This window comes from Mchenga conophoros, linkage group LG18 (genome assembly GCF_057382185.1).
Source record: "Mchenga conophoros isolate Kocher_MC1m ecotype Shallow Benthic linkage group LG18, M_conophoros_male_GT1.1, whole genome shotgun sequence".
Taxonomy (NCBI): Eukaryota; Metazoa; Chordata; class Actinopteri; order Cichliformes; family Cichlidae; genus Mchenga; species Mchenga conophoros.
In genome coordinates, this window is record NC_140543.1 from 4405404 (window position 1) to 4423056 (window position 17653).

The 17653-nt window shown below is 38.9% G+C and overlaps 2 protein-coding genes across 6 annotated transcripts; both read right to left on the bottom strand.

Annotated features, from left to right (window-relative positions):
* Positions 1–3567: 3567 nt before the first annotated feature.
* On the bottom strand, positions 3568–6227 carry LOC146552947 (tripartite motif-containing protein 16-like). Its single transcript, XM_085255469.1, has one exon. The coding sequence runs from the start codon at positions 6166–6168 to the stop codon at positions 4516–4518; it is 1653 nt and encodes a 550-aa protein (XP_085111595.1). The 5' UTR covers positions 6169–6227; the 3' UTR covers positions 3568–4515.
* Positions 6228–9706: 3479 nt separating this feature from the next.
* Positions 9707–17023, bottom strand: LOC146552948 (uncharacterized). 5 transcript variants are annotated; one of them, XM_085255500.1, is made up of 3 exons: positions 16822–17023; positions 13698–13939; positions 9707–11614 (listed from the first exon to the last, which is right to left on the bottom strand). In XM_085255500.1, exons 1-3 carry the CDS (start codon positions 16833–16835, stop codon positions 10434–10436), a joined length of 1437 nt encoding a protein of 478 aa, XP_085111626.1. In that variant the 5' UTR covers positions 16836–17023; the 3' UTR covers positions 9707–10433. The 5 variants fall into 5 exon arrangements, with proteins under 5 accessions (XP_085111626.1, XP_085111629.1, XP_085111630.1 ...); XM_085255503.1 differs by having other exon boundaries at positions 13698–13950; XM_085255504.1 differs by having other exon boundaries at positions 13698–13936; positions 16549–17023.
* Positions 17024–17653: the final 630 nt, after the last annotated feature.

Consider the following 17653-nt stretch of genomic DNA (forward strand, 5'->3'; position numbering starts at 1 on the left):
TACGATGTATTTTTCAACTTTTCAATGCAAGACCTTGAGTTTGTATTTCTTTTGCAGTCCTGGGATTGATTTTCATCTTCAGACAAGGTCCCCAAAACTGCCTTTCTGTTAGTACTCAATCCTAATTGCAGGGTTCATCTTTTAGTGAGGACATATTTGTTGAAATAGCCATATAAAGTTCCTTTTCCAATGATCTCTCTCCCTCTTTTTTTTTTTTTTTAGATGGCAGACCAAAGAATTTGAATGACACCATTACTCTGGAGGAATCTGGAGAACTGGTGCCAGAGGAACAACCTCCTTCTAAACGTCAGTAAGACAAAGGAGCTGATAGTGGACTTCAGCACTAAGCAGGAGAGGAACTACCAGACCCCCGTCATCAACGAGTGCCCAGTGGAGAGAGTGGACAGCTTCAAATACCTCGGAGTTCACATCACGCAGGACCTGTCATGGTCCTGTCACATCAACACCGTGGTGAAAAAGGCCCGACAGCGTCTCTACCACCTCAGACGCTTGAGAGACTTCCAACTGCCCTCCAAGGTGCTCAGGAACTTTTACTCGTGCACCATAGAGAGCATCCTGGCGGGAAACATCTTAACCTGGTTCGGGAACAGCACCATGCAGGACAGACGAGCTCTACAGAGGGTTGTGCGGTCAGCTGAGCGCACCATCCGCTCCGAGCTCCCTGACCTGCACTCAATCTACAGCAGGCGGTGCTGGACCAAGGCCAGGAAGATTGTGAAGGACCTCAGCCATCCCAACAACAGACTGTTCTCTCTGTTGAGGTCAGGAAAGCGATTCCGCTCCCTGAAGACCAACACAGAGAGACTGAGGAGGAGCTTCTTCCCGCAGGCGATATGGTCTCTCAATCACACCACCACACAGTACTGACCCACACATACAGTTCTTACACACACACTGGACTTTCTGGACTTTGGTTTTGCACAACACTGGTCACTATATTCTTCATTTCCGGTTAATACTTGTACAGCTGCTGTTATTGTGTATATATTTATTTATATTTAGATTCCTTCATACATTCTTATATAGTTCTATATTGTGTATTGTGTATTTTGTTGTACAGTTATTTTATTTTCAACTTTAATTTATATATTTATCTTTATCTTATTCTTCCCAGTCAAATTTACCCTTCATTCTAATTTGTGTTGTACAGTTATTTCATTTTTAACCTTAATTTATATTTTATTCCTTCCTAGTTAAATTTACCCTTTTTAATTTTTCATATTTATTTCCTATCTTATTCATAGCCTTTTCCTTTTTTGTTCTCTTTAGGTCACGAGCAGTTGTCCAAGCATTTCACTACATATCGTACTGTGTATGACTGTGTACGTGACAAATAAAATTTGAATTTGAAAAAAAATTTGAGCTTGGGAAAGATTTCCACTCCAACTGTCGCATGCAATCACAAGAGGAGACAGAGGTCATCCAGAGGACAGGAGAAGTATGGTTAGAATTGTTGTGGAGGCCATGCAAGTTAACTGCAGAAATCCTAAACGTTGCATCTTGTGAAGAGGTTGCTAAGATCATTGTTAACAGATACCCTCAAACATTTGCAGATTTTACTGAAAAGGGAGAAAGACTGGGTTGTGGACGTTATTCACTACTAAGAAGCATCAAATCTAGAGTTGAACATGTTAATCAAGATAATACAACACATAGACTTCGTCAAACAAAGAGAACCAGGAATGAGGAAGACTTTAGTCCCAACAAATTAGATTATTAGCTGATCCATAGTAAGTACATCTGATGTTATGTCAGATTTTAAGTCCCAGTTTTGTCAGACAGTCGATTATTATTTTGGTCATAAAATCATCTTGATTAAGCTGTTAAAAGTTTGATTTGAAATATAGCCATACATTTAAAGGAAGATTCTACTATATTACTTGATGTTAAAGAAAATGTAAAAATCTGATGAGTTCTGAATTATGATCTGCACAAGGTTTTATTTATTTATTTATTTTACTTATAGAAGACATGAAACACTACACATAAAAATGCTAATTTAAACCTTTGAGCCCTGATCTCAAAAACAGATATAGATATAATGCTGTCTGTGAAGCTGGAATTAAGAAATAAGTGCTCAAAGTTTTAAAAACATATTTAGTGCCATATTCTGTCAGTATGGAACATCATCCAATGTCATGTTGTTGGTTTGTTAGTTGCAGCTAATAGACTTAGATTAGTTTATGTTAGCTAACTAGTGGCAGAATGGATAACTCAGAGGAAAATGAATAACACTAAAACTAAAAATCAGTCTAAGGGATCACTTTTTGGGCCACACCTGTCTGCAACAATGAGTGTTATGTTAAGAAACCAAGGATATACTGTTCACTTTCACTGTCTCTCTCTTTAGGAGTAAGTGGCTCTATGTTGTTTGGCTATTTGAATTAAAACACAAATATCCACCTGTTAGTAGTCGTGTTCGGATTTGTAATGCACTTTATAAATAAGAACAGTGTGGAAAAGAGCCTGTTTGAGTTACCAGACTGACAAGCTGCAGCCCAGCACTCCAGCTTTTCCACACTAGGCCGAGTGTACATTAAATTCACAACTCACCATATTTACCTTAACTTGAGTTAATGGATGATCCAGTTTTGGGTTTCTTGTTATTGAATGCCCTTCTGTGTTTGTACAAGTAGAATTCTGTTAAATAATATTAAAAACAGTTAAATAATTGAGGAGAATCTTGATGTTCATCTGAATGGGCCCTAGGACATATAAATGTCATCAATTTATTTCAGACAAATTAACTTTATTAACAATGTTATACATCTGTGTTGTGTTTCAGCCCACAGCTCATTGCTGTTGATCTCATCTTTGCACACTGTCTCAGTAAAATAAGGTAAATGCAATTTTGTGCAAAAAGGTTTTGCAGAACATCTGGAATCGTGGGCTTATCTTGAAAGTTAATCCAGTACAACAGAATCCGTCTCAGTCATTTAGTTTTTTTCTTTTTTCAACACTGTCTGTATTTTATATATTTGTAAAATATAAATTATGAGTTAATGATGCAGTGTTTTCAGTCTGTGTTGGTGTCTCTTCTGATGTCATGTACAAATGCAAATGGATGACCATAGAAGAGTCAGAAGGGAAAAGTAGGATGATACTCTGTGAAATGCACTATACACAGGTACACACACACACAGGTCTTTATCACCAGTCTGACAGCTGTCGGTCCCAGCTGATTTCCCTCTCTCTCCGCTCCTCTCCGTCTCACTATAAAAAGGGAAGGAAACCACATACTCAATTTCAGGTTAGTTGTGAGCCACAAGGTTCATCTTCTTCTCTTTTAAAGGTTTATAGGTACTGTGTCTAGTTTGCTCACTAATCTTAAGGAAAGGTCCTCCTTGTGTGAAGTCAGCCTCAATAACATACAGGGTTTTTGCTCAGAACAGGCTTTTGGGAGATGATGCAGGATTGGTCTGGCTATAGAAATGGCAATGATTCTGTGTTACCTCGCTTGGGGTTGTGGACTTCCTTGTTCTTCCTGAGCATTTGGCATACAGACATTTATTTTATGCTTGAATAAATTAAACCCCCACTGGGTGAAATATGCTTTATTACAATGTTCCTTTGACTAGAGGCCAAAACCTCTTGGGAGGGGTGTTTAGCAGAGGGTACAGTGAACAGGGATACACTAGAAGTCCAAAAACTCAAAACCTTTCAGGATCCAGGATTATGACCAAGAAGAAACAAGCAAATAAGATTTCTTTTCTTTTAAGGGGTACATAAAAATTCATACTTTCATATTGATTATATTATATTTTTGGTTCTTATTTAGTGGGTATGAAAGTAAACAGTAGAAAGCTGTGTGGTGAAGATGCACAATTTGTTGTACATCTTCTGGAGTTTGTGGTTTCAACGTGGCAGTAAGATGAGGAAGACATGAGTCCATGGAAAAAGGTCAGTTAGTAAATATTCTGTTTTTGAAGGAAATGTTTCTATAATATTACATGATACAGCTCCAAATTAATTAGCTAATGACAATTTGATTCTTTTTACCATGATTTGCAATACAATCGACTCATAAAGGGTTTTATCAGGCTAAAAACATGTCAGAATCTAAAAAATGTGGACAAACTGAGCTGAGGTGTTTTAACCTCCTCTACATCCCTGTTAGCAGGATGAAGGTGCCCTTTTGTGTTGTGCATCAATTTTAAAATTAACCTTCAGAAAAACATTAAAAAAAAAACTTCACTGAGCTTTCAGCATCTTCAGCAACATCAGCAAAGAGACATTTGTAAAACCACACCGTGTCAGTTTGTTCACAGGAGTCACAAGAAGTGATTGTTTTTATGGCTAGACAGACACAGTAAAGAGCTCAATCTAACAAGACCTCAAAAACATCAAGAGAACATTTAGAACATGTCAAGGTACCACCTGTAATGTGTAACTGATTTCTGTGCATTGCAGAATGCCACAATAATGATGGAAATAAAAAAAGAAATGGAAACTAAAATACTGTTTTAATCCCACAACAGTATGAAAGGATTCAGTCTATTTCAGTTTAACAAACTCAGCAATGTCCCCATAAGAATAACAAAGCCAAAGTCCAGCATAGAGCGGCTGAGTGAATGTGGTCTGGACTCTGTGGAGGAGAGTCATGGTTTCAGAGACGCTGTAGAAGGACAAAATACCTGCTCTGTGATCCAGGTACACTCCTACTCTGGAGGAACGAGGACCTGAGACACGAGTTTGGATGTTGTTGTGCCAAAATGTAAAACTATTTTTCAAACAATCTAATGCCCAAGATTTGTCATTATGTCCAAACCAACATCCAGTTTCTACTCTGCTGATATTCTTGTACGCAGCTGCTACAATAATTCCTCCACCTCTCCACTCCACCTCCCAGTAACAACGTCCAGTCAGACTTTGTCTACTCAGGACCTGCCACCATCCAGTGAATCTGTCTGGATGATCAGAATAAGACTGTTTCTTTGTGGATGTTGCTTTTCTGTTCTCCTCTGATAATAACAGATATGTGTTTGCTGTGTTTGGATCCAGTGTGATTTCACGTGAATATTTTAAAAATTCCGCTCTAGTCTTTGGCTCTGCTTGTGGATCCGACAGTAAAACATCCACTTCAGTGACTGTCAGTGAGATGTTTGTCCGTTCCTCTCTCAGAATGTCCTGTAGTTTATCTCTGACCTCTGACACAGCTGCTGTCACATCCTCAAAGTAGCTCAGAGGACGGATATTGATGCTGGATGAGTCTGTAGACTCACTGAGTGCTGACAGTGAGGGGTAGTTGTGTAGAAACTGGATGTGATCCTCTGTGTGTGAGAGCTGCTTCAGCTCAGCATCTTTCCTCTTCAGCTCAGTGATCTCCTGCTCCAGCTTCTCCTGAAGCTCTTTGACTCGACTCACTTCAGTTTCCTGCTGGGATCTGATCTGCTGCTTCACATCAGAGCTTCTTTTCTGGATGAGATGGATCAGCTCAGTGAAGATCTTCTCACTGTGCTCCACTGTTTGATCAGCAGACTGATTGATGGCCTCCACCTCCTGTTGAAGCAGCTTCACATCTTTCTCTCTGTCCTGGATTCTCTGCTGGATGTTTTGTCGACTCACCTCCAGCTCTCTCTGCCTCTCAGTCCTTTCTGCTGCAGCTGAGACTGTGTCGTGGCCTTTATGTTCATCCACAGAGCAGAGATAACAGATACTCTGCTGATCAGTACGGCAGAACATCTTCATCACCTCATCATGACGAGAGCAGATGTTCTCCTGGAGCTTCTTGGAGGGCTCCACCAGCTTGTGTTCTTTTAATGTAGGTGAATAATAATGAGGCTTAAGGTGTTTCTCACAGTAAGAAGTCAGACAGATTAAACAGGATTTGTGGGCTTTCAGTTTTCTTCCAATACAGAGACCACAGGCCACATCTTCAGGTCCAGCATAGCAGTGATCAGCAGTAGCAGCTTGGAGTCCAGTCTTCTTCAGCTCCTCCACTAAATTTGCTAAAATGGTATTTTTCACCAGCACGGGCCTCACTGTGAAGATCTGCCTACATTGAGGACAGCTTTGGATTTTCTTTACCTTCTCACCATTCCAGAGTTTTGTAATACAGTTCATGCAGTAGCTGTGTCCACAGGGAATAGTCACTGGATCCTTCAGTAGATCCAAACAGATCGAACAAGTGAAGGTTTCTGGGTCCATTTGATTTTCTTGCTGCGCTAATTCCCTATTTTCTCTCTGACTGTCACGTAGGTTTCACGTTCTGTGAAGACAAACAGCCTCTGTGCCCTGAAGGGAAACTGAGCTCTTTTTTACTTCTTGCAATCCACCCTTATACAGGGGAAGTATTAACAGTGTGACAAAGAGCGTGTTGTGACAGGCATGGTGTGTTATGCTTGACTTACTGAATACAGTAACAACTATGACCCAGTTAAACAGTTTACAGGAATTTAAACAGGAATTTTTACACTCAAGAGCTTTAACTTTTAGCTCCTAACATGTGAATTGAATTGGATCTCTTATCTAGGAGGGTTTTTCGGTTCTGACTGACTTGTGGTGATTTGGGATTTAAGCTCTGTAGGATCTACTGACGACTTTGATATGTCTTGGGTCACTGTGCTTCTGGCTGTTGTAACACAAGTCAGTGGATTTTTTGTGAGTCATGTCATTGTTTAGTGAAGTACATGGGAAAAGACAGGTTTCGAGAATGATTGAAATGATTGGTTCCCTTACTTTAACCTATGCTTACATGTTAGTTATCTGTTTTGAATATTAATAAATATGACTTAAAACATTGTCTAATCACCTAGTCAAACTACAGAACAGCGATTAGAATCATACAGTCTATCTAAAAATCATTTTACATTTTTGCTCTGTCTTGCCTGCTTGGTGCCCTGCAGGCTCACTGAGGGCCCTCGCGCTCACTTTTCGCTTATATGTGTGTGATAGAATTCAGAAAACAGATCGGTGCAAATTATAAGTCTATATCATAATGTCTTCAGTTTTTGTGTTTGTTGTAGGGTTGTAAACTTCAACGCGTTAAAGGGGGGACGACAGAGGATTCTCTGGCTGGCTGGAGCGGGATCTAATAACTTGCTCGCAAAATAAAACAAAATAAAAACAAACCAACAAACTAGGGCTGTCAACATTAACACCCTCATCACGATTAATGAGATTACAAATTTTAATGCAATCAACCCATCTAGAGCGCAGAATGGACAAACTTTGGACAAACTGCCCGAAATGCGTTGACAGAGACATTTCAGGGATTTTGAGTCATTCTGCACTCCAAATGGTTTAATTGCGTTAAAATTTTCATTCTTGTTTCTGTGACGAGAAAGAGGAATGAAGGCGACCAGGTTTTTTAAATATTCTGAGATAAGGATCAGCTCTTGGGAGTTAAAGTTTGTTCCTCGCCTTTGCCTTATTTTTCTACATTAAGTTTATGTGAAATGTTTTATTGGCAGTTGTTGATGGTTCCATGTTTTTCAAAGTCATCCAATGTCAGTCAGCGAATGTACCAATTTTCAGGTAATTATCTGCCAGAGTCACTGAGTTTAATATATGCAGTATTTTCACTTCTTTATGGTTTTAACAGTTTCTAAACTCTGACCTATGCTGTTTGTTTCTTGTTCACTCTCTCATTTGATTTTGTTTCCTTCTCATCATTTGATCTCATTTTTGTCAGGTGTGTGAAGGGAAGGGATCAGCTGTGAGAGAGCAGAAAGCAGAGGGAGTGTTTTCAGGCTTTACCACATTCCAGGACGAGGAGCAGCAGAGTTAAAACTCATAAAACAACCGTTTTTTTATCCTCTGCAGTGTCGTTGTTCCAGCACAGTGACAAATAGGATAAGAGACACCAGTCATAAACTGTAGGTCAGCAGACATGAAAAATATGCTTTAAAAACAACAGTAGTTACACAAACTATCACATGAGGAGAGTCACTCTGGAGACATCAACCTAACAACAACAAAAAGCAAACAGTCATCATGGGTTTTCAGTAAGCAGAACCTGTGCTCACACTCTGGACGACCATCAGTAAGCAAACATTTAAATATTTTTCTGTCAGTTTGTTCACAGCAGTCACAGCCTGTAACAACGATCCTGCATTAAGGGACCATGGGAAAGATAAGAGAAAAGAGTTTCCAGTTTACGAAAATCCTAAAATACTTCCAAGTTCAATGTACCCAGGATATCTGTCTGTTATCTGGATTCACGTCCCCTTTTTCCACGAGGATATGTGCTCACATGAAGCTGGTTATCAAATCACTAAGTTAAACCAGGGTTTCCACTGCATGTTCACATGAGAGTGGTGGCATTGGCACCATCTAACCAATCACAAACATTGGTATACATACTGTATACTAGCAGCAGAAGAGCTGAATTTTGCAAAAGAAGAAAGAGTTTTAGTTTTCATCCTTACAGCTGCAGCCTTAGTGGTGTCAGTGGTCTAACAGTCTAAGACCAAGTAAAGATTAAAATAAAATGGGGCTCATTTATTGGGTCAAGTCTATGCTTCAGCATAGCAGTGATAAGCAGGAGCAGCTTGGAGTCCAGTCTTCTTCACTTCTTCACCAAAACTGCTACAATATAGCACATTTAAAATCTGAGATAACCCAAAGTGTTTTACATTTGAGGCATATGACAAAGAACATTAAAAAATATCATGTTTCACTTAAACACAGATTCGAGTCTCAAACTTCTAAATTTAACCAATGATTCACAATTAAATAAAACTATGTTTTTCATAAAGCAAACACATTTACTGCCACAAAAACTTTCTTCATTTTTGAATTGAAGCAATGAAAGAATTTTCTAACTTCATCTTTATGTTCACGAAGGAAGAGAAACATGAAACATGTCAGAATATGTTTTTTCTTTCTATGGTCAAGCTGATCACAACTTCTGTAATAATCTTTAACAGGTTCTTGGCTAAATTGTGTGCTTAGGGTAGCATCTCTGCTCTTGAAATTTGATTTATCTGCCCATGAAAATTACGAACTATCAGGGTACTAGGTCTTTGACTCAGTATTTGAGTCTTATTTTGTATTCAGTATTCAGCTTTATGAAGATGTTTTAAGTTCAAGTTTATACAGTTTGGTCTTGAGTCCAAATCTTTTATGTCTGAGTTTTTTGTATTTCTACTTATGTTGTCTTGTCTTTGTCTCATCCTTGTGTCTCTTGTGAGATTCTGTCATGTCCTCTATGTATGTTTCCCAAGTCATGTCTATGTTTATTCCCTCTGTCTCATGTTTGTTTTCGTATTTGTGTCTCTCTCCATGTTTCTGGCTCCCTCGCCCTCCCACGTTCCTCCCCTTTGCGTTTCATCCTCAATCTTCACTTCATCCTTTGTGTTTCCACTTTCCTCGTCACCCTTTAGTGTATACATTGTCTCCGTCTTCCTCAGCCTTTTGTCAGACCACCAGTTAATCCTCTTTCGTGTTCCTGTGTTTTCAAGGTATTTCCAAGTGTTCCAGGTTTTCATGTGTTAATTTTCCCACTTTAGGCTTTATGATTAGTTTCTTGTCTAGTTGGTTTTCTTGTTTGGTTTATGCTTGTAATCAGTCACAATAAAAGGCTCGCTTTTTGTTAAGTTTAGTTCTGCCTCTGTTTGTCTCCAACAAAACATTGATTCTTTAAAAAGGAAACTTTGTCTAAATTTTACAACTCAATACCAGTAAGGCTAACGATGAGATAATCAGTTTCCGAAGAGGACTAAGGACAGACCCAGAAGCAAGATAATGCATAAGGATATTTAATTTCACACAAGAGATTCACAGACTTAAGCACTAACACACTACAACCTTTTCAAGGAATGTTCTAACAATAGTTGGGAAAAACGTGGGGTAGTGGACAGGATGGTGATATATTTTTTAAATATATTCTCAGTCTTTTCCATCCAAAACAGGGTTCCAAGGGAAAATGTGAAAATGTCTCCTTCAACTCCACAAGACTGGTTGGTAAACTTCCACACATCTTTAAATATCTTCAAGAAAATCAAGAGCCAATCCACTTTTCCATGATCAGGAAGAAATCCGCATCGTTCCTTCAGAATCCTGGTTTCAACTAACAGGCAGACTCTTCTCTCCCGTGTCCAGGCATATACCTTTCCAGGATTTTATATCATATCTTATTATATATGCTATTCAGACACATTATTATTATTGTTATTGTTATTATTATTATTATTATTATTAATAATAATAATAATAATAATAATAATAATTCCCACTGCAGAAGAACTTTCCAAATATGAGATAAATATCTCCTCTCATCCTCATTTTTAAAAATTCTCATTTTACTCTCTGAGGAGTAGTGATGAGTGACAGATGGTTTCTTCCACTGAAAACACTACGTCCAGATGAACAGAATCAACCTTTTGAGTAATTTGCCTGCTTGCCTGTATTGGCCCTGTCATAAACCCACTTTTACAACTAACAGCTATTCCAGATTTTATGTGAAATTTTCAACTTGTGTGAAATCTCATGTGTCTTTTCAAGTGTATCATCTGAATGAATCTTTTCCCACAGGTGCTACAACAATGTGGCTTCTCACCTGTGTGAATTCTCATATGAATTTTCAAGTTTATCATCTGACTGAATCCTTTTCCACAGGTACTACAAGAATGTAGTTTCTCACCTGTGTGACTTCTCTGATGTCTTTCCATTGTTGGTTTATGACCAAATCTTTTTCCACAGGTGATGCAAGAATAAGGCTTCTCACCTGTATGAATTGTCATGTGTTTTTTGAATGTCGATTGGTCTCTAAATCTTTTCCCACAGGTGCTACAACAATGTGGCTTATCATCTGTGTGAATTCGCATATGTCTGTTGAATGCTGACAAAGCACAAAACTCTTTTCCACAGATGGTACAAGAATATGGCTTCTCACCTGTGTGAATTCTCATGTGAGTTTTAAGGTTAATTAGCTGACTGAAACTTTTTCCGCAGGTATTACAAGAATATGGTTTCTCACCTGTGTGGATTCTAATGTGATTTTTCAAATGTATCATCTGACTACATCTTTTTCCACAAGTGTTACAACAATATGGCTTCTCATCTGTGTGGATTCTTACGTGAGTCTCCAATCCTGATTTCCTACTGAAACCTTTCCCGCAGGTTGTACAAGAATAAGGTTTCTCACCTGTGTGTGATCTCAGATGTCTCGTTAGGTTGGATTTATCATGAAAGGATTTTCCACAAATCTCACATTTTGCAGACTTTTTACTTATTTCAGATTTACACTGAGTCTCTGACAATGGAGAATTTTCCACTCTGTTACTGTTATTCGTGTCATATGTCTTCTTATTCAGCTCCGCATATCGAGTTGATTCTGAGTTGATGTGCTTACTTTTTTCCTGATCTTGACTCTCTGGTTCAGGAGAGCTGTGAGAAAGGAGCTGATCACTGTGTGGCTCTGAATCACTGTGGTCACCTCCATCATAACCAAGAGTTACAAGAAAGGTTTCAGTCTCCTGCTTCAATACGAGCTGCTCTCCCTCCTTGCTGGTGTAGAGTTCCTCGTGTTCTTCTTTAATCTGCAGAGTCCCTGGATCCTCCTGGTTCATAATGTGGCTCTTCTCCTTGTTATCCATCTGCTGGTCTGTGAAATCCTCTTCATCCTTACAGACATGTTGATATGGAAAATCTGAAGCGGTAAATAAACAAAACAAATGTCAGAAAATTTAAAAAATGTGATGATGTTGAGGCAATGATCTAAATGAATCAAGGGTGAGAAAGCCAAACTCCAAATCACACAGAGATTTTAACTGACAAAGAAAAATAGGAACCAACGGAAAGTAACAAATATTGAATGAACGTAGAAATGAGGGAACTAAACACAACTTCACTAATATTAAACTAGGATTAAAATATAACAATAACTAAAATGCATATATAACTAACTAAACTAACAACACAGACTCAAGATGAAGCCAATATATTTTTCCAGACCCGGATGCTGTTGAAATCGAATTTCTATGCTTACAGCAAAAACATGTAATTCTAGAACTTAAATGGATGACAGAACAAAATGAAACTTCTGGTGTTGGGTTTGTGTCTCTGCACGGGCACAGATTTAGTGTCAACAGCAAGTGGAAATGTTAAACTCGTAAAAATCAAGCGCGTGATAATTAAAAGAACAAGAAAAAGTAATGAGATAAAAGCAATGAGGCTCTCAGTCAAACATTTGACTCTTCTAAGTCTACACATATAGATATAATTTACTTAGTTCTCTTATTTTTCTGATAACAGATGACTGCTGAGTTTTTGTGTGTGTGTGTGTGTGGGGGGGGGGGGGGGGGGGTGCACGTGTCACCTGGTCCCTTCAGTAATTATGGAGGACCACAAGAGCCACACTCATCAAAATAAAGAATTCTGTGCATAAATTGTACAGTAAATTATGCATTTGTAAATTAATTTACAAATTCCTTTTTTAAATTATTTTATTTATTCAAACATTACATAAGTAATTTATTATTTAATACGTTTATTTAAAATAAAAATGTAAAATAAAAACACTAATCAATATTTCAAAATGAATAATTAATTCATTAATAAATACTTCAAATCAAAAATTGTTACTGGTATCGCCACATAACCTGGCTTGAGTCATACAAGCTTTGGTTAGATAGTTTAGTTTTCTACCGAAGCTGGGTCTGTTTGTAGATGTAAAGCCAACGGTACTTAAACGTTTTAGAGTAAACCAAGCAGACAGTTCAATCTTTAAGCTAAGTGTATTCACAGGGACCAAACATCTGTCCCATGAGCTGTGGTGAGGAAACAGACCCAACCATGCTGTGCTTGGTTTATAGTTAAAAGAACTCTCATCCTGCATAAACCACTAATAATAAGTCCTCCTCCATGTTTTGTCATGCTTATATCATACAACCTGAGTCTGTCACCTTTGTAATAAAGCCCAACATTTCTGCAGGGTCACATGTCCTGTTTCCCCTTTTTTTGTTTTTAAAATACATAAAGAGTAATTCTATTAAAAACTGTGTTTTCATCCTGCAAGTTAACAGATATTTGATAAACCTCTGCTGTTTTTGTTGTTAACTGTCATGGTTGACTTCATTCTGCAGGTGTCTAGAGTCAGAAAAGACTGACAAGGTGAGAGGTGAAGGCTCTCCACCCCTGATGAAACACCAGGACAAATTCAGCTATGTGTGAGGAAGAGGAGGAAAAAAACGAGACAGCAGCAGGTGAGAGATGGAGAGGAGAACAGGGGAAGAAAATACATCTGTTCTCTGTAATTTGGGGACTGGTAAAAACATTTGAGACAGTTTCTAGATATTTCCTTCCTCCACTATCACTGAAGCTGAATAAAAACAAGAAGAACAGGGAACATTCCCTCAGTGACATTTGGAAAATTAGAAACTAGTCTTTAAAGCTTCACAAAACATTTGTGACCTTTGACATTATGGTGCTATCTGTACTCAGCAAATATTTTTATGAGGGAAACAAATCATTTCTAAAGGCTGTATAATCAGAGTGACTCCGTTTTTCTGCAGCTCCAAGGAAGTGAACTCTTCAGTTTCATCATTTCCACTGCACCAGTAGAAATGTTGTTGATGTTAAATGTTTAAGAAACACATGCACTATTGCTACTGATTGCAGCTGATTTTTAGGTTCTTCCTGTTTCTCTAAAAATAAATGTAAATTTGAGCAGTGAGTAGGATCCTAAATTATTCAAATTCATTTTTTATTAAGACCGATACAGGTTTGCATACCTGTTCTGTGTAAGTTTATTTCAGGTTTCCACATATCATCACTGAGTTTGAGTTGTTCATCCTCACTTTCGGCCTCCTCCTTCAGTTTAAGCTGCTCTCCCTCTCCCTGATTGGTGGAGATTTCTTCCTGTTCCTCTTTTATCCGTGGGGCCTCTGGGTCCTCCTGGTCCAGACTGGAGTTTTCCTGCTGGATCCAGACCTGCTGGTCATCCAGACCTTCCTCCTCCTTACACTTCATGCTGCTATTAGAGGTCTGAGGAACAAAAGCACACATGAAAAAGGTTACTAATGTGATGACATGAAAATACACCTCTAAACAAATATAATCCAGTACATATTGAGTTCTTGAATCACTACCCGATTAGCTATTCTTATTGTTGTTTCCTGTGATGCAGTGATCTTTTGTATGTTATCACACCAAGTGGGTAATTTCCATGGGCAGATGGCTCAAAGAGCTAAGATTAGTTAGATTATTAGTAACTTTGGCTCTATCCTGCAACTCATCACTCAGTCCTCACCCTGCATGTTTAGAGCCAACCCCAAATATTTCTTGTAATGTCAATCCTGATGTTTTGATTAAACAGTGCTGAACTCTTGTTGTTGTCAACTGCTCGTGTGTGTTCCTAGTTCATTCAGTCATTTATGTTCAGTTCATTCAACCTAATAATAAATCTATGAGTCCAGCATTTTGGTCCTCTGTCTCCATTCTCCACACACCTGACCTACCAGAACGAAACACTGGGTCAATGACCCAGGTACTGTGACAGTGGGTCAAGGGCGTAGATTTGGCATGGACGGAAGGGACATGTCCCCACCAATATCCAGCGATTATTGAATTGTCCCCACCAATAATTTGGTCTCTTCTAGTAAAGAAAAATAAACCCGATAGAAAGAAAAAAACGATCTGTCAACCTCTCATTCACTTAGCGGTACAGAAACAGTTAAATTACGTTCTCTACTGGAGTCCTACCTCATGTGACAAATATGGCCAATGTGATTGGCTGTGCCTTTCAGGGAGCTCTTTTTAGTTTCACTTAGTCATTTGTTTAATAGTAATTTAACATTATATAATTCACATATAAAACTATGAATTGTAATTTTAAATGGTTTAAAAGTATGTAGAATAGCATATGTAGGCAAGTATATTTCTCCTTTTTTTTTTATCAAGAAGCAAAGACAAAAAAGGAAAAAAAAAAGAAACAGGGCAGGGCTCGGTGGTTGAATCATCCCCACCAATGCTAAAACCAAATCTACGCCCTTGCAATGGGTTTGCAGTGTTTCGGGGTTTTTGTCAGATTTGGGACTGTATTAGTGCGTTAATACAGATATAAAAATATATAATACTGACTTAAATACCTACAGCTTACAAAAAAAGAGTAATGCATGCATTTATGAAGGTGGCAAAGCAACTTCATTAACATACAAATACATGGGGATCTGCTTCACTAACATGTCAGGTTCATAGTGGCACATTAGTAATAATGCAGCTCTCCTCTGGATAAATCCTAGTATCCACTTGAGTCTCAGTCAACACACAATCCCTACAGCATCCACAATGTGGCAAAAAAGGGTAACCTCATTTATTCTTGATGTGAGATTCAGTGCTATGATAATAAAGTGAAGAAACAAAATATGGTAAATGCATGCATGCAACAAAGACAGAAACCAAATCCTCTGTTCATCAATCCAACGGCATGTAGTACAAGGCAGGAGTAAGTACACAGAAGGTTTGGCAGGGTTGTTTCATATGCCCTAAGCCTAACCTGTTCAGGTGTGCTGCCTCCTAATGTAGCTCAGTTTCAACCACCAATGAACTGTCAACAAGGAATGTAAGGCCAGCCCTGTAGCCACCGCATTAGCATTTTCCAAAAAGAGAGTTTGTTTCTTTCTCTGTGTGTACCCCTGCAACAGATTGTCAATTCGTGAAGGCTGCACCCTGCCTCTCTCCCTGTGACACCTAAGATGAGCTCCTGTTTTGTGAATATTTTTATTCACATACAAATGGTGCCACATCACTCCAGTGCGTTCTGGAAGCACTACGCAAATGCCAAAGAAGAAATGCCTTTTCTTAAATCCAAAAGAAATTATTTTCTAAAAACTGACTGTAGTATAAGTGTATAAGTTTAGATGCTGTTGAACAATATTCTGTATTTTATTTTTGCCAAGTGGGATTTCTGACCGTTTTTCTATTATCTGAGTTTTCCACATTAAAAGCTTGGAGCAGCGGACTCTCATTTAGCCAAGGGTTGGCAAAAAGAGTAAATAAAAAGAAAGGGGAATCGGGTGCTGCCATCTAATAGACTGAGATTTCGTTTGGATCTTTTTAGTCTAAGTTAATGCTGAAGTCACAGTTACCATAATTTTGGCCAGTATGACCATTTTAATTATTTAACATTTTATATTTAAAACAAAAATAAGCGAGGGTGGTGGGATCATCATCTGGTTATCTGGTCCAGACTTGAAGCCCCTCTCTCTAAGCAAAATTCCTGCCGGCCTGCTGGGCGAAGAGAGCCACAGGCGGCAGCGGGCTCTTGTGTAGCCACCGACCGGCAGACAGAGAGCCGAAGCGGACATCCAACTGGGGGCACCCTGCAAACTGCTTTCCCTTACTGCCTCCTCTATCGTAATCTCTAACGCCATCCTCTGCTAACGTAAATTTCCCCTGTGTCTCCTTGGATGCTTAATGCCAAAAGTTTACTGTTAAAGAGAGAGAGGGTGGTGGCGACTTTATTTGGTATATCTATTTTTAAAAAATAGCTCATAGCTGCTGCTTCATTATTGTCTGTTAGCCTGCAGACTGAGCTCCGATCAGGGTCCTTACACGTCTTACTCCTGTGTAAGCGTCACATACCTGTTATCTGTGACTTTATCCCGAGTCTTCGGCTGATAGCTGGCAGTCCGCGTTAAAGGCTGATCTCCTCTTCATACTGTACGATCGTGTTTTTAGCCTCTGAGCAGATTTTTTCAGCAGTTAATCGCTCGGACACTGAATTAAAGGCAGTGCTGCTCGGACAACTGAAATATTTCTCTCATACCACCAAAACAGGCTCTTCAAGCTAACCGTCTACCGCACATAAAACACCATCCATCAGAGTCCTTGAACTGCACAAAGCTTTTGACCCACCTCATCAGCTGCATCCTTTCAGGCCGTGAAGGCCGCACTCAGCGTTTTTATATCTCTTACGTCGCGCTGGTCCTGTTGCCTAGCAGCGATGGCAGAAAATTGACACCCATTACTGAAAAAAACAAAGACCATGCTGGTGCTTTGAACCTGCTGTTTGTTCTGTTTTTAACACTCTGTGCTGAAGCTGAAGGAATGTGATGCAGCTTCAAACTAAATTACTTTGATGGGACACAGTGTGCTGTGACAAAGAGTTGTATCATCCTAAAAATATGTGGACAAGCTCAGCTGAGGTGCTTTAACCTCCTCTACACCCCTGTTAGCATGATGACGGCGCCCTCGTGTGTTGTGCATCATCAGACTTCAGTTAACTTAGCAGAAAAAGATATAAAAAACTTCACTGAGCCTTCAGCAGCTTATACATCATCAATAAAGAGAGGTTTAAATATCTGTGTGTGACACAGTGAGTCAGTTTGCTCACAGGAGCCACAACATGTAACACTGCTTTTTCTCTCTTTGCCTGAAGCTCTTATGTTATTTAGCGCTGGAGTTACATTTCTCATGTGCATGGTGTAAGTGCTTAATCGACAACAGTGCCTGCAGAGGATGTGGGTGTGATCCACAGTTGCTCTCCAGGATGAAGGAAAGGTTGGACATCTTTGATTGAAGGTGTGTGTTCTTAGCATAGTTTCACAAACTAGTTTCATTTTTTCCCCTCTAGCTTTAAATACTAAAAACTCACAATAAAAAATATTAGGTGACTTATTTGTAAGTAATTTCCCCATGCACCTTTGCACTAGAACTATAATTTCCCCTACCTGCCAAATCCTCATGG

What these genes read in the sequence shown, in the direction of transcription:
- LOC146552947 (XM_085255469.1), bottom strand. Translation starts at nt 6,168, where the DNA reads ATGGACCCAGAAACCTTCACTTGTTCGATCTGTTTGGATCTACTGAAG.
- LOC146552948 (XM_085255500.1), bottom strand. An exon ending in AATAAACTTACACAGAACAG is followed by an intron (nt 11,615 to 13,697) that starts GTATGCAAACCT and finishes TTACCGCTTCAG; the next exon opens with ATTTTCCATATCAACATGTC.